Genomic DNA, 23,961 nt, shown 5'->3' with positions numbered 1-23,961 from the left:
CCACACGAAGCAGCCAAGTGTAATGCGTGATATGTGATCTTGATGAAATTGAACCTGGGAGTGACTGGGGATGATATGATGTAACAATATAAGGTTAGATTTCATTGTGGAAGATAGTGATTAATGATGGTAGCAGTCACAGAGTTGTGGTTTGATATAATCTATGGCAAGAACATTTATGCCAGAAAACTGTGGCCAGGACTCGTGTCTGAGCTATAGAGAGAGGTTGAACAGGATGGGACTCAATTCCCTGGAGTGCAGGAGGATGAGGGCTCATAAGGTCATGTGATAGGAGCAGAATTAGGCCATTCGGCCCATCCAGTGTCTTGGCTGATCTATATCTCCCTCCTAACCCCATTCTTCTGCCTTCTCCCCATAACCTCTGACACCCCTACTAATTTTATACACCTCGATCTTACGCACAGAGTCTCTCGCACGGGTAGATGCACAGTCTTTTGCCCAGAGTAGGTGAATCGAGGACCAGAGGACATAGGTTCAAGGTAGGGTTGCCAACTGCCCCGTATTAGCGTTAGGGACAGTTGGCACCCGTCAACCGTCCCCAATTTAGTATATTGGGCTAAATTGGTTTGACCACCCTTGTCTCATATTTGACTGGTACTTGAGGACATAGGTTCAAGGTGAAGGGGAAAAGATTTAATAGAAATCCGATGGGTAACTTTTTCACACAAAGGGTGGTTGGTGTATGGAGCAAGCTGCCAGAGGAGGTAGTTGACGTTGGGACTACCCATCGTTTAAGAAACAGTTAGACAGGTACATGGATAGGACAGCTTTGGAGGGATATGGACCAAGTTCAGGCAAGTGGGACTAGGGTAGGTGGGACATTGTTGGCCGTTGTGGGCAAGTTGGGCCAAAGGGCCTGTATCCAAACTGTATCACTCTATGACTCTCTATGACTCTATGACCCGCTGAGTTATTTCAGCACTTTGTGCCATTTTATTTGTAAACAAGCATCTGCAGTTCCCAGTGTCTCCATATATCCTATGAAAATTGGTTAAAATATTTTTTCTCATGATCTCACTTTATGCACTTGATAACTCATTGCAATCATTTTAGACGAGTTTCAGTTCTTTGTCTATACTCCAGTTAAATAGACCTTGTTCAATACTGGATCTCTGGGTTTTGACGGCAATTTCTGACGCAGTTACCATAATTTTTACATCACCTGCATGGTGGCGCAGCGGTAGAGCTGCTGCCTAACAGCGCCAGTGACCCGGGATCGATCTTGACTTCGGGTGCTGTCTGACGGACTTTGTACGTTTTCCATGTGACCTGCGTGGGTTTTCTCCAAGACTTTTGGTTTCCTCCCACACTCCAAAGACGTAAGGACCGCTCCCTCCGCAACTCCCTCGTCAATTCTTCCCTTCCCTCCCGCACCACCCCCTCCCCGGGCACTTTCCGTTGCAACCGCAAGAAATGCAACACCTGTCCCTTCACCTCCCCCCTCGACTCCATTCAAGGACCCAAGCAGTCGTTCCAGGTGCGACAAAGGTTCACCTGTATCTCCTCCAACCTCATCTACTGCATCCGCTGCTCTAGATGTCAGCTGATTTACATCGGGGAGACTAAGCGTAGGTTGGGCGATCGTTTCGCCGAACACCTCCGCTCAGTCCGCAATAACCTACCTGAACTCCCGGTGGCTCATCACTTCAACTCCCCCTCCCATCCCCAATCCGACCTCTCTGTCCTGGGTCTCCTCCATTGCCAGAGTGAGCAACAGCGGAAATTGGAGGAACAGCACCTCATATTCCGTCTGGGGACCTTGCGTCCGGATGGCATTAACATTGAATTCTCCCAATTTTGCTAGCCCTTGCTGTCTCCTCCCCTTCCTTAACCCTCTAGCTGTCTCCTCCCACCCTCCCATCCGCCCACCCTCGGGCTCCTCCTCCTCCTCCCCTTTTCCTTCCTTCTCCCCCCCCCACCCCCCATCAGTCTGAAGAAGGGTTTCGGCCCGAAACGTCGCCTATTTCCTTCGCTCCATAGATGCTGCTGCACCCGCTGAATTTCCCCAGCAATTTTGTGTACCTTCGATATTCCAGCATCTGCAGTTCCTTTTTGAACAGGTTTGTAGGTTAATTGGCTTGGTATAGATGTAAATTGTCCCTCGTGTGTAGGATAGCATTAATGCGCGGGGATTGCTGGACTCGGTGGGACAAAGGGCCTGTTTCATCACTGTATCTCGAAACTAAATTAAACTAATCTTTATTGAACATGTTGTTAATATTTTCACTTCCAACGTGAGAGTTTGGTTGCAGCAACAGAGCTACTGCTATAGCTGCAGTTTAAAGCGTCTGTACTCAATTATTCAGTACTTTTGGTGTAGGACTTTCCATATTTGCACTGAACGCTGCTGTGAAAAGCTTCACTGATTTAGCATCTAATGTTGCTAGTTGCAGCGTATATGCTGTTGCTGTGATCAAGGAGGTGTCTGGTAACAACAGAAGGGAATTCCCAATTGCAAGCACTATTCCTTTCTGATATGTTCTTGTAAGAGTACAAGAAGACATTGTGATAAGTTTTTTATGCCCAACATCCATTATAGAGCTTATACTGCATCAACACCTGGTCTTAACATGACAGGTTCAACTTGTGCTTAGTATCATAATGAACAAATATGCTAGATTGTACCTTTTCAGAATCCTTTTCCTGAAGATTGCATCTTCATGCATATTTTTACTCTTTGCTCCATAGTGATTTCAATTCTTTTTCACAAGTCATGGGATGGCTACAAGATCTAGATGGAATTGTGAGAAATATAACATCATTGCTGGAAACAATCATATTTCTGAAACATTTTTAGATTTTGACACCTTGGTGAAGGCATCTATTTTTTTGTTTCACTGGATGTAGGACACTGACATCAACCTTTAAATCAAGGCGCACATCTTCTGTTTACAAAGCATGTATTTATTTCATCATGACGCTACATTGTGCTCATATAATTTCCTGATTATCAGATCGTCTTGATTGCACTAGCAATGGTTCATATGTTACAAGACGTTATTCATCATCGTTTGGAAGATCTTGGGTAGGGACGTGTCTCCGAATGGTAATCGTGAGCATATCTGACCCCTTTTGTGCATGTTGATGGAAAGGTACTTCCACCTTTCATTGAGCTGGGATGGTGAACATAGGGCGAAGCGGTGGTGCAGCGCTAAAAGCACCAGAGACCCGGGTTCGATCCTGGCTACGGGTGCTTGTCTGTATGGAGTTTGCACGTTCTTCCTGTGACCTGCGTGGGTTTTCTCCGAGATCTTTGGTTTCCTCCCACACTCCAAAGACGTCCAGGATTGTAGGATAATTGGCTTGGTATAAATGTCAAAATTGTTCCTAGTGTGTAGGATAGTGTTAATGTGGAGGAATGGCTGGTCGGCACCGACTCAAGGAGCCAAAGGGCCTGTTTCTACAATATATCTCTAAACTAAACTCAAATGTTATTAATATCTTATACCCTGTCTTCTCTGCATACATACTACGTGAAATGAGCATCAGTTGCGATTGGTCAATTATGGTTTCATTCATTGTGATAAAGTATATATACACGATAATTTTGTCGGTCTTAGACATACCTATAGTTGGGTGGTCCACTCATCATTTCCAAGCACATGATTTTGTTACAGTTTATCAACATTTCTACTCAAGCTGAATCTTTAAAGCAGACAGGATTAGCCTGGGCTTGCAGAAGAGTGGCTTTGTGTCTGGTCTGATGTGTACATCATATCCTATGTCAGTGGAGCAGTCTTTGAACATGTCATCAGACCCGTTACTACGTGCGCCTTTGAACATCAATGCTGAAAATATTTTTCCAATTTAGCTTAAATTGCTTCAGCCGGTCCTTCCTAGTTGGTATTAAAGTTAGCTACAATGATGGTTGCTTTATTCATTGAATATTGTGCTAAACACAGAAATGAAATTTGCGCAAAGGTCCTTAAAAACTCGTGACAGGAGTTTTTTTTGTCTGACATTTCTTTCCGTCTAACCAGATTGAGATCTTATCAAACAGTCTGGTAGTATCAATATGCATGTTGTCATTCTGGTTGTTAAAGATCTTTACTCAAAAGTCTGCTTGCTGCCCTTACAAGTTGTGACACGAATACAGTACAATCTAATTTCCTCATTGTCAGAATGAACTTTCGAACATGAAATGTTTCTTACTGTTTTTGTTTTGAGTTTCCACTGAACGTGCTTTCATTGATTATCTCAGTCTTGGATCTGCAGGCCGCTGAAATGTGACCCTTCTGTTGGCAAATAAAATGTATGGCTGTTCAAAACTGACAACAGTCAAGGCAAATAACTATTCCAATGGTGACAATTGGCTGACCAAGTCTCGTGCCAATAGGCTTTGCACTCAGTTTTGTTTCTTTGGCGATAGGCGCAAAATGCTGGAGTAACTCAGCGGGTCAGGCAGCATCTCTGGAGAAAAGGAATAGGTGACGTATCGGGTCGAGACCCTTCTTCATTCCTCCAATATTTTGTATCTATCTTCAGTGTAAACAGGCATCTGCAGTTCCTTCACAACACACTTTATATCTTTGGAACGCTATCATAGTTCTCTGACAGTGGACTGAAGTAATTCATGGTGACATTTTCTCACAATTTTGGTTGCTACTTTTATAGCCAGAGCTATTTATATGATCAAATCTCAGCTTTTGCATACAGAACAACTTTGAGTCAACTCATTCATTAACCAATCCATGCACAAACCTATTGTTAGGGCATGATGCCTAAAAATCATTAACATTGTAATGCAATTCATCATAATCATAAGATCATAAGTGATAAGAGTAGAATTAGGCCATTTGGCCCAGCACATCTACTCTGCCATTCAATCATGGCTGATCTATCTCTCCCTCCTAATCTCATTCTCCTGCCTTCTCCCCATAACCGCTGACACTCGTATTAATCAAGAATCTATCTATCTCTGCCTTAAATATATCCACTAACTTGGCCTCCAAAGCCTTCTGTGGCAAATAATTTCACAGATTCACCACCATCTGATTAAATACATTTCTCCTCATCTCCTTCCTAAAAAACGTCCTTTAATTCTGAGGCTATGACCTCTAGTCCCAGACTCTCCCACTAGTGGAAGCATCCTCTCCACATCCACTCTATCCAAGCCTTTCACTATTCTGTACATTTCAATGAGGTCCCCCCTCATTCTTCTAAACTCCAGCGAATATAGGCCCAATTTATGTTCTTCAGTGAAATAAATCGTTCAGTAATTGTCTCGCCTCTCTTCTGGCTCCTTGACCCAAACAGATAGCTTGTAGCATTTTATAATGACTATGAATTAAGCTAATCTTCCAGCATTTTTACAGTATGTTTAAAATGGATGTCCTCCACCTTGTGTGGTGTACAAGGGGTTGTCAGCATGTCCATTGTTTTTGATCTATCTCTTCCCAAAACACATTTTGCACAGCTTTGGGCAACCTTCGACTTCAACCTGTAGAATATTATTCATCTTATAAAACATATCCCATTCATTTGATACATGGTGAATTAATCTCTACTTCAGGCCAAAGCTCCTAATAAAAGCATTGGCAGCAGCCATTTTGTTCTTGTTCAACAGCAAAGATTTCACATGCAATAGTCCAAGAAATCAACGTCACTGCGAATTTTGTCCTGAATGACATGCAGGAAAAGACAGCAAAAAAATCACCTAAAACTCACTCAGTGAGCATCTCCAACATTGTTCACAAATTCAGGAGTCTTTGAGATGTCTTCAGAACATTTTGGGAGATGGTATAAATACATTTACAGTGGTATGGGTTTATTTACAAGTCATAGAGCACAAAAGTTATAGAACACAGTAACAGACCAACTTGCCCATGCCAACCAAAGTGCCACATCTATGCTAGTCCATCTATCATCTATGTGTTTAGCCCCAAACCCTCTAAACCTTTCCTCTCCATGTACCCTTAAAACTGTTGCTTGGAATAAATATCTTTGAAAGTGTCTTTGACAATGTTCTAATATTGAGAAGCAGTGACTGCAATGTCCACATGGTTATTTTTCAATAAACAAGAAATATGTTTGCATACGTTGATACAGGAAGCTGCATGGTGAAAGATACAATACACGCTGGGTGCTTATGCCCTCTCTGGACTGCAATACCCTCCTGGATGACTGTCCTCTTCCCACCTTTCAAAATCCTAACCTTATCCTCAACGTTGCCACCTCGTACAAACTCAGATGAAGTTCCATTTGCCCATTGTCCATGGGCCTTTTGAGCTATTCTGGGAGCCATTCCACAAACGTATTAATTTGCAAGCTGTCCACATTACGTACATGTTTCACAATGTTAGTGTCCCATCCCAACTCTCCGCTTCTTAATTTCTTGTGCATTCCCACTTCCTGCCCTCCACAGGGACAGCTCTTCCTGCAGCCACCTGGTGCCTGAATTCTATCCCCAAACTTCTCTCTACTCCATCTCTCTTCAACTTTAAGACACAATTTTAAACTTGCCTCTTTGAAAAAAGTTGAATTACGTGTTGTAATGTTTCCTCCGCCCCTCTGTGTTAATACATGACTGACTGCAATGAATTTTGGAGATGTTAGTGGTGTTAAATAGCTGCTATAATGTGACATTAATGCAGCATGGTGTCACAGCGGTAGAGTTGCTGCCTCACAGCACCAGAGCCCCGGGTTCGATCCCGACCATGGGTGCTGTCTGTTTGGAGTTTGTACATTCTCCCCGTGATCTGCGTGGGTTTCCTCTGGGTGCTCCAGTTTCCTCCCATACTCCAAAGATGTACAGGTTTGTCGGCTAATCCGTGTGGTGAAATTGCACATTGTCCCTAGTGTTTGTAGGATATAGTGTTAGTGTGCGGGGATCGCTGGTCAGCAAGGACTCAGTAGGCCAAAGGGCCTGTTTCCGTGCTGCATCTCTAAACTAAACTAATCTAAAACTAAACTACTAGTAAATTCAGCTCTGGACTGTCTAGTAGCGCTGAAGATTAAATGGGTTTGTGTTAATGCTACTACAGCATAATGCCCACCTCAGGATTGCTGTTTAATTTCCTGTGCACCAAAGAACCAGCCCTGATTGCCACCGGCCTTTATTTTTCAAGATGAAGTTAACAAACATCATATTTTAACAATGTATATAACTTTGTTTCCCAGTGACGTCACTGCTTGGAATTCCAGACCTCAGTATAAAAAGATGGGACATGTAGTACAAGGAACTGAAATACATTGTTGAACCATTTTGCGATGGATCATAGAGAAGAGATGCAGTAATCAATATGTGTGTAGAAAATAAACCAGTAAGGCACACAGATAAGAAAAAAGAAATTGTATTGAAAAATATAAAGTATTGCAACACTCAAGAGAACATGCTTAGCTTTTAATTTTTGAGAAGTGCCGCAAAATGTTTTTCTAACTAGAGTGTCACTGGTTCACGAATGAAGCTCTTTTTAATTGCTTGCCCTCATGGAGGATCCTGAGACCTAAAACTAAATTTGAGGTGCAAAGTGAAGCCCCTCCAAAGTGCATGATTAACTGCGCCAAATTGCACCACACACATAAGCCATATCCAACTAGCTTAACAGTGGGAACCAGGGCCAGGTCTTTGCTGCACAGGGAAGTACTTACCATTTTGGAGGTGGGTTTGATGTTGTAGGAGCATTACCACAAGCTCATTCGCTCTGCAGTGCTGTTGTGCAGCCCACAGCTGAATCTAATAGCAATGTCACATTCTAACTTCTCTATAAGTTCATAAGTTATAGAAACAGAATTAAGTCATTCGGCACATCGAGACTACTCTGCCATGATTCAATCATGATCCATCTTTCCCTCTCAACCCCATTCTCCTCCCTTCTCCCCATAATCCCTGACACCCGTACTAATCACAAATCTGTCAACCTCCGGCTTAAAAATATCCATTGACTTGTCCTCCACAGCCTTCTGTGGCAATGAGTTTCACAGATTTACCACCCTCTGACTAAAGAAATTCCTCCTCGTCTCCTTTCTAAAGATACATCCTTTTGTTCTGAGGCTTTGGTCTCTGGTCCTTCAAATGTCCATTCTAATTTGAAAAGGGGCAATTTATGCATCATCTTTAAATGTATTAAAAAAATTAATTCTGTACAATTACAAGTATGTAGATCACCTCATTAAAAAAAAATTGAATAGCTCAAGCAATATCTTTGTGATGAAACACAAAGTGCTGGAGGAACTCAACGGGTCAGGCAGTACTGGGGAGGAAACGGATCGATTTGAGTAGGAGGTAAAAAGCTGGAATGGAGAGGTTGGTGTGGGACAAAGCCCAGCAAGTGATAGGTGGATACAGGTGAGATGGGGTATGATGGGCAGATGGGTGGTGTAAGTGACGAAGGCTAGAGGTGTCAGACTAAGAGAAGAGAGGTGGAGTGAAATGTAAAGCCATAGTGTCTCATACAGCATGGAAACAGGCCCTTCAGCCCAACTTGCCCATGCTGACCAACATGCCCCATCTACACTAGTCCCACCTGCTTGCATTTGCCCCATACCCCCCCTAATCTATCCTATCCATGGACCTGTCTAAATGTTTGTTGATCGTTTTGATAGTACCTACCACAACTCCCTCCTCCGGCAGGTTGTTCCATACACATTATTGCGTACAGTTTTGGTCTCCAAATCTGAGGAAGGACATTATTGCCCTAGAGGGAGTGCAGAGAAGGTTCACCAGACTGATTCCTGGGATGTCAGGACTGTCTTATGAAGAAAGACTGGATAGACTTGGTTTATACTCTCTAGAATTTAGGAGATTGAGAGGGGATCTTATAGAAACTTATAAAATTCTTAAGGGGTTGGACAGGCTAGATGCAGGAAGATTGCTTCCGATGTTGGGGAAGTCCAGGACAAGGGGTCACAGCTTAAGGATAAGGGGGAAATCCTTTAAAACCGAGATGAGAAGAACTTTTTTCACACAGAGTGGTGAATCTCTGGAACTCTCTGCCACAGAGGGTAGTCGAGGCCAGTTCATTGGCTATATTTAAGAAGGAGATAGATGTGGCCCTTGTGGCTAAGGGGATCAGAGGGTATGGAGAGAAGGCAGGTACGGGATACTGAGTTGGATGATCAGCCATGATCATATTGAATGGCGGTGCAGGCTCGAAGGGCCGAATGGCCTACTCCTGCACCTAATTTCTATGTTTCTATGTTTCTATACCACCCTTTGTGCAAAAAAAAGGTTGTCCCTCAGTTCCCATTAAATCTTTCCTCCCTCAACTTAAACCTATGTCCTCTGGGTTTGACATCCCTACTCTGGGTAAAAGACTCTGTACGTTTACCCTATCTATTTCCAATTCCAAGCCAGAAGGAAGGATGTGGATGGAAGGAGGCAGGTAGGAGGCATACGGACCGGTGTTACATCTCCTGCAGAGATAAGGAGGAGGAGGAGGAAACAGGTTAGATGGGAAGGGATGAGTGACCCAAGGAATTGCAGATCAAGAGTTGCAATTCAAATATGTCTGAAGAACATGCCTAAAGCTGAAACTGATTTGTGGTAGCACACCAATGTAAAATATATAAAATAATAGGGGGGTTGCAAGTAAGGTCATCGGGTCAAAGGGCGTGATGCACGGAGCCGCTCAATCCATGTGGAGGACAGGGCAGCCTACGGCATACATTGTTAATACATGAAACGCGCACTTTCGTACCTGTTAAAAAATGGCAAAATGGTCCATTTTTGCGCTGCAAATAATTATGGAAATCGCAGTAACTGTGAGACATCTATCCTACTTCAGAATTCTAAAAGTGAGGAGAAATTATGATAGAGAGAAGCGAGAGCTGAAGGGACAACAACAGCTAAAGTGGTTGGCGAACATTGGCCGTGCAGATATCAAGATTGAAAATATTAGCAATTATCGCAGACAAAAATGCTGGTGAAACTCAGCGGGTGAGGCAGCATCTATGGAGCGAAGGAAATAGGCAATGTTTCGGGCCGAAACCCTTCTTCAGTCTGAAGACGTTTCGGCCCGAAACGTCACCTATTCTGCAGTTGTATTAATGCAATGATATCATTACCAAAGTAAAGTATATTTTGATTGATTGAGTTGAAAGAAACAGCATGGAAATAGGCCCTTCGGCCCACCGAGTCTCCACTGACCACCCGTTCTCACTTGCTCTATGTGATCCCACTTCCTCGTCTGCCCCCTTGAGGAATTTTACCGAGCCAACTAACCTACAAACCTGCAAGCCTTTGACATGTGGAAGGAAACCGGAACTCCCGGAGGAAGCCCACACCGTCACCGGGACAACGTGCAAACTCCGTACAGACAGAATCGGAGGTCAGGATCGAACCCGGGTCCCTGGCGTTGTGAGGCAGCAGCTCCCCTAGCTGCGCCACTGTTCCACCCTTCTACGGTGCTTCATAGAACAGGAAAGAGAAAGAATGCAAGAATCTAGAGTGGAAATACTGTTATTTCTGGGTTAAACTGTTAATTAATTTATAAAATATGTAACAGTGAGAGATTAAAGTTTCTGTTCAGAAGTATGTGGGATTTCCCCAGCTCCCTTGACCTTTTTTCCTGATCATTGAGCTGAAGAGGAATTACAACGGATAAGTTTAGGAGCAGCCCAGACTCACACATGCTTTTTGGTCCAGCTCTATCTGATTTGTTAACTGCTCATGCTTTGTGCTTTGACGCTCTCCACAGGCCTGCCCTTTTCTTTCCTGCCCTGTACTGCATGACATCACCAGCTTTAAATATTCCAGCTGGGTTTTTTTTCCTCCCTCTAGCGAGTTAGTGCTTACACAATGACCATGTAGAGTGAGCAAAGGAAACTGCACAGCGCTAGACTTCACCACCCAGTTTCCCAGGACGTGGCTAAAGAAAGCATCTGAACTAAGGAGGAGGGGAAAGGGGGAGAGAGAGAGAGGGAGGGAGAGAAAGAAAGGGAGAGAGAGTCAAATTACTAAAGACAGACAGATTCTGAACAACACTGAACAGGCTCAGAAACGCAAAAGCGAATCTCTTTATTACCGGAGTGTAGCTCGCTGCAGTTGCTCTGATTCGAGACAGAGGGAGGGGGAAAAGGAGCAAGATTGCAAACTTGGGCAGAAAGTCAGAGGCAGCAGGCTATTGAAGAGAACTCGAAGTTGCTTCAACATGGCTCACTCAACCCCACTGAATGGAGTGGACGGACACAAGGATCCTTTGATAGAGTTGTTTGTTAAGGTAAGATCTGCCAGAATCTGACTCTTTATTCCACAAGCAGCCTGCAGACAACTGTCTGGAAACCTCGACTGCCGTTTATTCCCTTTTTTTTTAAACAACTCGCAATTTGCTTTATATTTGGACAAGACTGGTGATTGTAGTGCAGAAAACTGACTCGAGATGATTGAATTTCTGCTCAAAAATAGAACTGTAGTCCGCGCCGCATCATTTGTACCAATACAGTTAGGAATTTGACACATTGTTTTTATTGGTGTGTTTTGTACTGCTGTCTTGCCCGTGTGATATTCTCAAGCTTGTGTGAATGAGTTATGGGTCAGTAAACATTTTAATGAATTTTATTCATGGCTGTCAGCCAAATCATCGCGAACCAGTTATATGGAACGCATTGACTGTTCCCGCAGAATCGTTGCTCTTTGTGTAGAAGTTGTGCTGGCAAAACTCATTGTGTTGAGAGAGTGATCCAAGTGCTGTTTCTTCAAGAACTTGTTTCTTCAAGAAGTGGCTTTGCAGATGGACTGTGGCGCTAAATCTGTACCTGGTTGATTAGAATTGGCGCTTTCCCCTAAACTCTATCTCGTCAGCTGGGATCGATGGAAGATGCACCCTTCTAGCTGAGAGTGATAACGTTAAATCAATGAAAGCACTTTTTGAACATGCATAAAATCATTAACTCAGCCTTCAGAAAATGCTCTGATCTCAGTCACCCACTACTGTACACACAGCTGTGATTTCAGATTTTATTGTGCTATCAAAGAATTATGTTAATATCAATATTGCCTGTGAAAAATCTTTGGGTGTGGTTTATAAACAGTGAGATTAAATGCATTGCTCACAAGCAACCATCACTATCATTTATGGAAGGGCATGATAGAACAGCAAGGCATTTGGCCTGCGTTTCATTAATTTTTTTAATTTTTATTTTGGAAGAACTTAATCACGTAAGCTCTTTGTCATGTTTTCTGGGAAGTAATTTGCCCGGGCAACAGGCATCTTATTGAAACACTAGAATGATTAAGTACAGCGTCTGGACATTGAACTGAGTCATAGAGTCTATGGGGGCCGGGCTGTGTATGTAGATCTCAGCTTATATGGGGCTAACAGACATTTCAGTTGTCGTTGTGTCACTAGGGATGGCAAGGGAAGGGAAGTTTAGGCACGCTTGCTCTTTGTTTCTGTCCACTATTTTTTGGAAAATATGTATTTACGAGTATTAACAATGCATCATTTGGGCTTGCCAGTGAGATTGCCATTATTGAAAATCTTAAGTATTGATATAATTACAACAAATATTGGAAACACTCAACTGATTGGTGCAGCAGTAGAACTGCTGCCACACAGTGCCAGAGAGTTTGATCCTGATCTTGGGTGCTGTCTGTGTGGAGTTTGCACCTTCTGCCTGTGACTGCATGGGTTTCCTCCCACATTCCAAATACCTGGTTTGTAGTTTAATTAGCTTCTGTATATTGCCGGGTCTGAAGAAGGGTTTCGGCCCGAAACGTCGCCTATTTCCTTCGCTCCATAGATGCTGCTGCACCCGCTGAGTTTCCCCAGCAATTTTGTGTACCTTCTGTATATTGCCCCTTGTGTGTGGGATATGAAAGTGGGATAATACAGAACTAGTGTACGGGTGATCCATGGTTGGTATGGACTTGGTGGGCTGAATAACCTGTTTCATGCTGTATCTCCAAACTAAACTAAAGGTCAGACAGCAGCTGTGGGAAGCAAACACATTGCATGTTTCAGATCAAAGATTTTTCACCAATTCTGATGAAGGAACTTTGACCTGAGACATTAGCTCTCCCTCCCTCTTTCCACAATGCTGCCTGATCTCCTGGGTATCTCCAACATTTTCTGTTTTGGTTTTAGGTTTCCGACATCTTCAGTATATTGATTTCCACTTAGTTAAGAACTAGTTTTTTTGTTGCACCTTATCACTAACACAGTATATTTAGTGATTGTGAAGACAAGGATATGGGCAAATTCAGGCCATTGTAGTGCAGTTGCAGAAAAAGTGTTGATAGGAAGTTCAGGGACAGAGAATGAGATTTAGTTTATCGTGGCACCCTGTTTGGCACAGACATCGTGGGCTGAAGGGTCTGTTGCTGTGCTGTACTTTTCTATGTGTAGAAAGGAACTGCAGATGCTGGTTTATACTGATGATAGACACAAAGTGCTAGAGTAACTCAGCAAGTCAGATGGCATTCCTGGAGAAAACATATGGGTGATGTTTTGGGTCGGAACCCTTCTTCAGACTGGGTGCTGTCTATGTGGTCTGCAGACTGATGGTTGGTTTTGACCCTAAACTTTTTCTCCAGGGACATTGCGTAGCCCGCTGAGCTAGTCCAGTGCTTTGTGCCAACTTCTGTATTTTTCTATGTTCGATGAAGATCCCACGTTCAGCAAATAAATGAATAATCAAATCTGTATTATTGATGGGGATTTGGGGACGATTTTGGGACTCAGGAACTCTGCCGTGGACTGATTGCCCTGGACAGGAGAACATTTTGACGGCCATGGACCTGGTTGAATCCATTTGAGTGGACACACTGGTCCTTTACATCTAATAAATGGCATCTCCATCAATGCTGAGCTTCTGAACAAACATATCAAATTGGACTGTATGTAATCTGTAATAGGATCCAGACTGTCAAACTTTTGACTCGGAGGCAAAATACCACCAAATGAACCAGGTTAACTTTGTGTAGAGGAGAGGCTACAGCCAGCAACCTTGGCTCGCACCAGCATTTACAGTATTTGTCTCTCAGTCGTAATGACATCCAGCTGCTCAGCTTCTTCCCAGCTTGTCAGTACACTTCATGGCCTCAAACTGAACTCTATAGTCTACTTCAAAACCCATTTTCCCACCTCCATAGCTTTCTCAGCTTTTCAGCACTTTCCCCAGTGTAGCCATCACCAAAGCATGCTTCTCGCAAATTGATTTCTAGATTCTCATCAAAGCCCCTGGGATGCTATGTTGCTGAGATCAGTGATTTCTTCGTAAGAGTCACCAGTTTAAGGCAGTCCTGGCTTGACACTGTTTCAATGCCATCTTTAGACCATCAAAGGTTTTGCTCTAAGAAAGCAAAGACCAGATGATGGTGAATTCTTCTTCCTGAAATTGTAGGGAAGGGACAAGAATGATCCAACCATGTCTTGTACGACCTGGACTGGATTTTTGCATTTTTCTACTTCCTCCCTGCTGTCAAAAACCTGCTCAGTTCTTTGGTCTATTAGCTGAAAGTTTTATTTAACATTTTAGAGCTACAGTGTAGAAACAATCCCTTTGGCCCACCAAGTCCGCGCCGACCAACAATCACCTGTACACTAGTTCTATCCTACACACCAGGGACAATTTACAGAAGCCAATTAAACCTGCACGTCTTTGGAATGTGGGAGGAAACTCACACGGTCACGCGGAGAACTTACAAACTCTGTACAGGCAGCAACTGTAGTCGGGATCGAATCGGTAACTCCGGCGCTGTGAGGCAGCAACTCTGCTGATGAATTTCCACCTTCTTTTTGGTGACGTATTTCTTTGTGAAGCTTTATTGTAATTGAGAAGAAGATGTGTGGAGTATGAACATAAGGATACACTAAATTGGCTTCACTTTGAGTGTTAGGCTCTGTTTATTTCTCAATAGGGGTTGAAGCCCAGTATTTACATTTAACAATATGTAAGGAGCTAAAATAAAGATGATCTATGACTCTATGATCACTTCCAATAACGTATCACATTTCTTATTCACGTCATTAAGAATCTTAAGCATTTCTGACATAGATTACAGAAATCCTGTTCATCAGATACGTTTTTTGCCTTCCATCACAGCGAGGAGGAGATGCGCTGTGATGGATGTCTGTGTAAATTGTGTTGTGTCTTGGTTCTTTTTGTATGTATGACTGCAGAAACAACATTTCATTTGGACCTCAACGAGGTTCAAATGACAAATAAAATTGTATTGTATTGTATCGGGACGACAGATGGCACAATGGGCTAAGTGTTCGGCTGGCAACCGGAAGGTAGCCGGTTCGAATCCCGCTTGGAGTGCATACTGTCGTTGTGTCCTTGGGCAAGACACTTCACCCACCTTTGCCTGTGTGTGAATGTGTGTGAGTGATTGGTGGTGGTCGGAGGGGCCGTAGGCGCAGATTGGCAGCCACGCTTCCGTCAGTCTGCCCCAGGGCAGCTGTGGCTACAGAAGTAGCTTACCACCACCGAGTGTGACTGAGGAGTGAATGAATAATGCGATGTAAAGCGCCTTGAGTATTAGAAAGGCGCTATATAAATCCCATCCATTATTATTATTATTATTATTTTTGTTAAAAGGAATGTTATCAACACTGCAAGCACTAAATATATGAGCACTAAATATATGTGCACTCAATAAAAACTTTCCAAACTGTTGTATAGATTCACACCAGGATGAAAAATTGCATTCAAAGTACAGTAGCAGTAGCTTTATATTTAAACATCAATAAAACACTGCAGTTTTTTTTCATCAGGCTAACTGATTCCACACAGTCAGGAAGTCTAACATTTAGCTTCTTATATCTTTGGTGCCCTCTAATTCAAAACAGTAGGGTGAACGTCAATATTAGTAAAGATATCTATGATTTATATTCAAGACATTAAACATGGTTTTACAAATACACTACAGATAGCACCGCTTAAATCTTCTTTATTGATTGGAGAGCCTAGGCGACAGTATGTCTGCATCTGAGAGAATAATCCATTAAAACATTTGATTGAACATATACAGTAAGCAGAAGTATCCACACCTTTTTTTTCTATCCTAGTATCATGATAGTTTTTATAAGACACAATTGCTAAAGAAAAGTTGTTTTATAGATGCTGAATTCGATTGAAGATAGGGTCATACAGCACAGAAACAGCCACTTCAGCCCATCTTGCTCCAAGATGCCCATCTACATGAGTCCTACTGCCTACATTTGGCCCATATACCTCAAACACTTTACTACCCATGTACATGTCCGAGTGTTCTTAAAATTTTATTATGGTACCTGCCTCAACTACCTCCTCCGGCAGCTCATTCCATATCCCCACCACCCTTTGCATGGGCGACGTTGCCCCTTCAGTTTCCTATTAAATCTTTCCCATCTCACCTGAAGATATTGGTTTTAGAGAAGTACATTTGCTATCCTTTTTTGTCGTGTGCTATCCAGTCAGTGAAAAGCCTGTATGTGATTACAATCAAGCTGTCCACCGTGTACAGATAAAGGTAAAGGGTATAACATTTAGTCATGTCATAAGGAATAGGAGTAGAATCAGGCCATTCGGCCCATCAACTCTACTATGCCATTCAATCATGGCTGATCTATCTCTCCCTCACCCGAGGTCAGGATCGAACCAGCTGCGCCACTGAGCCATTCAGCAAAACAGCATCGCAAAAGTACATTCATTTCCACCAAGTGGGCAAATATAGATGCTAAAAATGTGTCCAATTAAATATTTGAAAACATAGTTAAGCAGAAATTTTAGCAGCTCTCATTTCCCATACTGTTACATTCCAATGTGTGTTCCTCCTGTCCATCGTGGCCTTTACAAGGTCGAATGGCCTAATTCTGCACAGGAAATGTCTGCGATTCTGCGATTCTATAAATTAATTCACTTTCATTGTTATTCCAAAACAGAGATCTGAAGCTTATTTTGTCCTGGCGTCTGTCAATAGAATTTAAACCTTCACTTTAACTATGGCATTGCTATTGCCATAAAAAGTGCCCCTGCTTCCAAGTTTCCATCTATGGCAACACAGCTTAAAGAGGGCACTGTCGTATGCCTGTTAGAAACTGCACGCAAGTCAAGATAAACTGGCATATTTTAGGTTTCCTGATTTATGTTGAAATATTAGGGCGTAAACCTTTACACACGTTACAAAAATGGGCGCCTCTTTCAAGTGGGATATAACAAGAAACTATTATGGACTGCTCTGAGGTTAACCAGCTTAATTTAGTACGACATCACCGGTGCTTGTGAATTCAACCTTTTTTTGGAAGCAGATTTAAAACAGATGGCAATTTCATCATCTTGTCATTTATGGCTGAAGAAAATTCTAGCTGCATTATGTGACAGCATTTAAATCTTAATTCTTTAGTGTTGTGGGATGTTTATCAATTGGCATAAGGAAAAAAAACATATTTGGAACAAGCTCTTTTGGAGATAAATTTCCACTCTTGTGACATTTATGTATTCCAATCAATTAAAAAAAATATCAGTGAGTTCTTTCAATAAATATTGATTACAAAATGGATGACACATTGATGCAATTCAGTGCCCAAAGGGAGAGCTGTTTAACAGTGGCGTTGGTCGTCAGTCACCTTCTGAAGCATCTAATTACTTTAGAAATACTCGGTACTATTTCACTGCTGATCCCATCACTTCTCAGATCTAGAGTGTGAAGTGGGTGATGGTTAAATCATTAATGGACCACAAAACGTTAATACCTTCTGTAAGATCAGGTGAAGTCTGGAGCTGTTGATCATTTCTCTTGCATAAAAAACAGAAAATGCTGGAAAAACCCAGCAGGTCAGTCAGTATCTGTGAAAAGGGAAACAGTCAATGTTTTGGGTCCATCACCCTTCATCAAATGATAACTCTTTCCACAGATGCTGGCTGCCACAGTGATTTTTTTCCGTTATTTTCTGCATGTTTACTTCAGATTTCCAGCACCTGTTTTAAAAAAATTATTATCTGCCTCTTATTATGAGGGGTAGGAGGTGAGAGTGAAAATGAGGCGTTCATAAATGTAACAGTCAAATTTAAAGTCATCAGTGAATGATGTGGTGTCTTCATTTGAGGCCGAAATTATAAAAGGTGATGTCAAGAAAAGTTTTGCTGCCTCTGTTCAGCCTGATTATCAACACATTTGCTTATGTTTGTGTTGTTTGTATCGGAGCAATGTGGCCTTTCTTTTCACCAGCATCTCTTGGGATGTGTGCGATATGTGTGGACTCTAATTTACAGTGGTGCCTCAGTCTCACGCGAGTTGTGTCTGGTATGCCCAGAAACCCCACCTGTGCTCATTCAGTGCCAGAAACGAGATTGATTTTGGCTCATTTGTAAATGACTAGCAGCTGATTTTATTCCAGTGGAAATTCATCGCAAGCTGATCTGGTGACAATGACTTAGATATTGCTCTGGGCATGATCCAGACGGCTATTATTGTTCAGCTTTTTGAAACCAATTAACCTATGCACAAGCAAAATAACTTTTATAGCTCAGAGAAGGATGTTACGGGAAGGTATACAATAGAAAGGTCAGGAAATATGACCTTATTCTTTCATAAGTTTGTGTTCATGTCATAGGAGCAGAGTTACGTCATTCAGCCCATCGAGTCTACTCCGCCATCCATTCATGCCTGATCTATCATTCCCTCTTGACCCCATTCCCCTGTCTTCTCCCTGTAACCTTTGACACCCTTACTAATCAAGAACCTGTCATTCTCCGTTTTAAAAATATCCAAAGACGGCCTCCACAGCCATATGTGGCAATTAATTCCACAGATTCACCACCCTCTGGATAAATAAATTCTTCCTCAATCCTCTTCCTGAAGGTACATCCTTTTATTCTAGGGCTGTGCTCTCTGGTCCTAGACTCTCCCACTAGTTGAAACGTCCTCTCCACATCCATTCTATCCAGGCTTTCCATTATTCGGTAGGTTTCAATGAGATCTCTCCTCATTCTTCTAAACTCCAGTGAGTACAGGCCCAGAGCCGTCAAACACTCGTTATACGTTACCCAAATTCCTGTGATAATTATCGTAAACCTCCTCTAGACCCTCTCCAATGTCAGCTCCTCAACACCAGCTGAAGTAGAGGGACCTCTTGGTTACGTGAACACTGTTATTGCCCAAGTAAGCAGATACAGGCTCTAAGTAGACTATATTTATGTTGTGAATCATTGCTGAGCCCTTTGTTCCTCTCATCACCTCATGTCCAAACACACTTCTGTCATGAATTGTTTCCTAGCACATGGCTCTCACAACCTGGCCATTTTAGTCTTGTTAATGAGGGAGTGAAAAATGAGGGAGTGATTACTCAATGAGTTAACTCCGCACAGCCCTGGGAGTTGAACCCCAGAGCTTGTAGTTCAAGCTTATATTTCCACGTTGCCTTACAACATAGAAGGAGGCTATTCGATTTGTCAAGTCTATGGCAGCTCGCAGAACAATTACATACCCAAATTAATTTGTCCTGTAGCCTATCCTCCCCACATTCCTGCCAACTTCGCCACATCCAACCATTCATCCACACTTAAGGGTCAATTTACAGTGGCCATTTGACGTATCAAGCTGCATGTGTCTGGGGTATGGGAGGAAACGAGAATCCAGAGGAAACCTATAGCCCACAAACTGCTTACATGTGCAAACCTCTTACAGATTTGTACAAACAGAGTTTAGGACCCAGAGGTTAGGATTGAACTGGATCACTAGAGCTGTGAGGCGGCTGTTAGGGCTTTCTTGATTAGTACAGGTGTCAGAGGTAATTGGGAGAAGGCAAGTGAATGGTGTTAGGAGGGGGAGATCGATCAACCATGATTGAATGGTGGAGAAGACTTGATGGGCCAAATGGCCTAATTCTGCTCCTAACACTTATGGCTTTATGAACCTGGGATAGATGCCATCGTGCCGTGGTAATTTATCCACATTAATGCTCTTCAAGAGTAGACTTGATGGGCCGAATAGCCTAATTCCACTCGTATTCCTTATGACCTTATGAGCTCATTCACTGTGCCGCCCATTGTTGATCCCTTGTGAGTTTTGTTGTAGTGGAAGACTCATTGAAGTATCTTTTTTCTTTTCACCCTCATTTTTATTTACATTAGAAAAGTCATTTCTTTCTTGAGATCTCTGGCAGTGGGAGATTATTGTCATTGATTGCTCCATTATCTGTGTCTGTGCACACAAACCCTTTTAATTTGCTATGGTGACAGTGCATCTGCAGCTCTTTACCTCAGGTGCTCTAATTGATGGTGTGATATCCGTGCATCCTGAAGCAAATATTTAATCATTCCAATAGCTGATAATTGAAAAAGCACAAACAATTCCGGCTCATTGTGTGGATGTGTACACATGTCTCCTCGCGTGTTACTAGGTGAACGTGCATTATTAATTCAAAAGATCTGGTGCCTTTGTTTAACGAGATTAGTTGAAGCTGCGCTTTTGTGATTCAGGGCATGGTCTTGGTTATGACAGGTCAGTGGGCAGGTGTCTGTTGCTCATTAGATTACACCCCGTTCTGTGAAGTTTAAAATATTCACGCACTGGCTTTAAATAATAGTTAGATGGTACCCACATTGTGATATTGCACTGCTATGTAATCTCTATTTCCTGTTAAAGGTATTCAGAGGGGATATTCACTGCTGGCTCGTCATTTTTCTGCAGGGAGCAGCTGAGCTCCTCGGCCCCAATGGTCTGAGATTTGAATCGATCCCGTGTTGTGTCAGCTTATCTCTGACAGTCAGGAGCATGGACACCAAGTGATTGCAGCAGGGAGGGAGAGGAGTATCAAGCTGTGTGCATCCAGAAGTAATACAGGGAGCAAAGTCTCTGACATCTTGGGCAATGGCAACAGTGACATTCAAGTCTGTCACTGGTGGAGCTGCCCACTGTGACCATGGCATGGTAGGTTATGGATTTCCTTAAACAGGGGGAAGCCATTTCACACCAGTTGTCACATGGAGTGGACAATGGTTTGTGCACATGAGCACTCTTGCACAAATGCACAGACACTGATGCACATGCCTGCGCACCGACATACATGTGTGCACACACACTCAAATACATCGACCCCATGATATGCAGACACTGTTGTACATGCATGCGCAAACGCATGCACACTCGCTCCGACACAGATATGCACATCCCACACAGATACAGACACTGATGCTTTCACACACGCACGCACACACACACACACACACACACACACACACACACACACACACACACACACACACACACACACACACACACACACACACACACACACACACACACACACACACAGCCTTGTTCATTGCCACCACCTCGTCTCCCCACTCACACACCAACTTCTGGATGTCTACCGCCGTTTCACTTTTCTGACCTGAATCTCTTCCTTTACTGTGTCCCCCTCCTCTCCTAACCTGCTCCAACCCTCCCTCGGACCTCCTCCCTCCATTCCTGATAGTCCTCCCCTACTCTGGTGCATCCTGTCACCTAACCCCCTAGTTCCCTCAGTATGGGTTCTCTTCTTTCCATGCTATGTGGCACCCTGACTGAAGTTCACAGCACTAGGTCAGGCTGGAAGGTGGGGCTAATTGATGGTGGTGTCCAGGTCTAAGAGCAAGGCAATGGCGCAGCTTTTGGAAGGACAAACCAGAAACAAAGCACTGTCTTCATTGGGCAAACGTTGCCTTCAAGAAATAATTAGTTTAGCTTGTCATTGAATCGCCGGATAGGATAAGTCAAAGTGTCAAGTCCCTTCAGCACACTCTAACAAGCACTACAATCATCACCACATCCTCCCCAGCTCAGGAGATAATGCTGTTGGACAATCAATGCTGATTGCCTCATGAGTCATGGTCCCTTCAAAGAAAGTGCTTCAAAGACTGAACCCAAAAGATAGGAGACACAGAATAATCAGGACTGCCCTGAAATCAAACATCATTAGCAGCCTTGAAATGAATTTTGGTTTCTCTACCAGAAACCACCATGACTGCTTTGATGACAATGACCAAGAGCTAATTAACAGCATAAATGGGGCGTTCTTGGATTGTAAACTCACCCATAACTATGGGATAAAATAACAGGTCTGTAGGCATCTGCATGGCAAGATTGAACAAAACACACATGATATAAGGACAGATGATGAGTGGAAAGAGCACTATTGGCCAGCAATAAACCTAACACATAGATCTCCAATTCATTCAAAGCCATGCATAGCACAAAAATCCAAGGGTGAATCCCAGAGAGATCCAGGAATGCCAAAGAGCTTATCAAGCTCACTGAGGCACTTGGAAAAGGATGGAAGGAGCAGATTGAAAAATCCTCAGCCATAGCTCAGTCCTTAGGATGAGCACCCATGGCTCCATCCCATAGCAAACTATCCAGAGCAACTCTGCTCCCACCCAAAACGAAGAAAATAACATCTTGCAATTGAGACACAAGGCCACGGGAGCAAACGGTATTCCTTTTGAAGTTCTGAAACTTGGCAGAGAGGAACCTGTCATAATTTCACAACCCACACGGCCCGCCACAAACCTTTCATGTATTTAGCAGCAGATCATATTTCTTTGATGATTTCGAGAGAGCTCAATAGGTTTATTTTCTGGATGAAAAGCAGATTATCTTTCTCAATGTTTCAACGCCTGCCTTTTGATTAAAAGGTGCAACATAAAGAAGTTTTTTAAATGATAATTTACTGTTAAAACACAAAGTACTTGGGCTATAACACCAGGATAAGCACTCAACCAAGAAAGCCAAGCCCAATGCCAAAGTATTATCTAAACTGCCTATACACACTGATGACAATATGACAATATGACAATATGACAATATGACAATATGACAATAACCAGCCTTAGAACTCCATATTCAGTAAATAGGAAATAACAATTTTTATCTGATTAATTGCCTTCATTATTTCTGATGGTAATTATTTTAAGAAAAATAATGAACTCATCAATATTTATATGTAATGCATAATTAAGTTCCATCATGGCATTCAGGGCATTTAAATTAAATTAATTGGAAATTAAGAAAAATAATCTCAGTAAATGAGAATGAAACCAGCAGACTGCCATAAAATCTCATCTAGTTCATTAATGTTTTTCTAGGAAGGAGAATGCCCATCATTGCCCTGTCCAGCCTGCCTGCTGCTCTAAACAAATAACAGTGTGGTTGACTCTTAATAGTTCTTGCAATGCCCAGCAAGCCATCCTGGTGTATTAAAGCAGCTGTGTTGCAACATAATTGGAGACAAAGAACTGCAGATGCTGGTTTATACCAAGGACAGACACCGTGCTGGAGTACCTCAATGGCTCAGGCAGCATCTAGAATTTAGAAAATTGAGGGGGGATCTTATAGAAACTTACAAAATTCTTAAGGGGTTGGACAGGCTAGATGCAGGAAGATTGTTCCTGATGTTGGGGAAGTCCAGAACAAGGGGTCACAGTTTAAGGATAAGGGGGAAATCTTTTAGGACCGAGATGAGGAAAACATTTTTCACACAGAGAGTGGTGAATCTCTGGAATTCTCTGCCACAGAAGGTAGTTGAGGCCAGTTCATTGGCTATATTTAAGAGGGAGTTAGATGTGGCCCTTGTGGCTAAAGGGATCAGGGGGTATGGAGAGAAGGTAGGTACAGGATACTGAGTTGGATGATCAGCCATGATCATATTGAATGGCGGTGCAGGCTCGAAGGGCCGAATGGCATCCCTTTTCTCCAGAGGTGCTCCCTGACCTGCTGAGTTACTCCAGCACTTTGTATCTATCTTTGAAAGTGTACAGACAGACACTCAACATCAGACACTCAACGATACAAGATCTGTGCAAGGAGAAGTTGTTTCCAGTTCTGCCAACTAGCAAATTCTTCATCTTAATCAACTGATGTTAATCATCTGATGAAGACTGATGTTAAACTAAGGAGTACTTTTCCACAGACTTGTCAAGCAAAATTAGATATGTGTACTCTATGAATTATACAGAACATGTCAGATGCCAGCATGGAATCCCTGTGAATGTCCCTGTGGGACAGACCCGAGAGGACTACATTGTTTTACTGGT

The 23,961-nt window shown here is 42.7% G+C and overlaps 1 protein-coding gene across 2 annotated transcripts in view; it reads left to right on the top strand.

Moving 5' to 3' along the window:
• clic4 (chloride intracellular channel 4) overlaps positions 1-23,961 on the top strand; it is a 116,465-nt gene that overhangs the window by 5,890 nt on the left and 86,614 nt on the right. Inside the window, exon 1 of one of the 2 annotated variants that reach the window (XM_033045167.1) lies at positions 10,749-11,180. The exons of the other annotated variant lie outside the window; for it this stretch is intronic. Within the exon in view, the coding sequence (XP_032901058.1) occupies positions 11,112-11,180 (69 nt within the window). The 5' untranslated portion in view covers positions 10,749-11,111. Of the gene's footprint in view, positions 1-10,748; positions 11,181-23,961 lie in introns of those variants that run through there. 2 annotated transcript variants of the gene reach the window in all.

The sequence above is a fragment of the Amblyraja radiata genome, chromosome 27 (genome assembly GCF_010909765.2).
Source record: "Amblyraja radiata isolate CabotCenter1 chromosome 27, sAmbRad1.1.pri, whole genome shotgun sequence".
Lineage (NCBI taxonomy): Eukaryota > Metazoa > Chordata > Chondrichthyes > Rajiformes > Rajidae > Amblyraja > Amblyraja radiata.
This window is presented reverse-complemented; position numbering and strand designations above follow the sequence as displayed.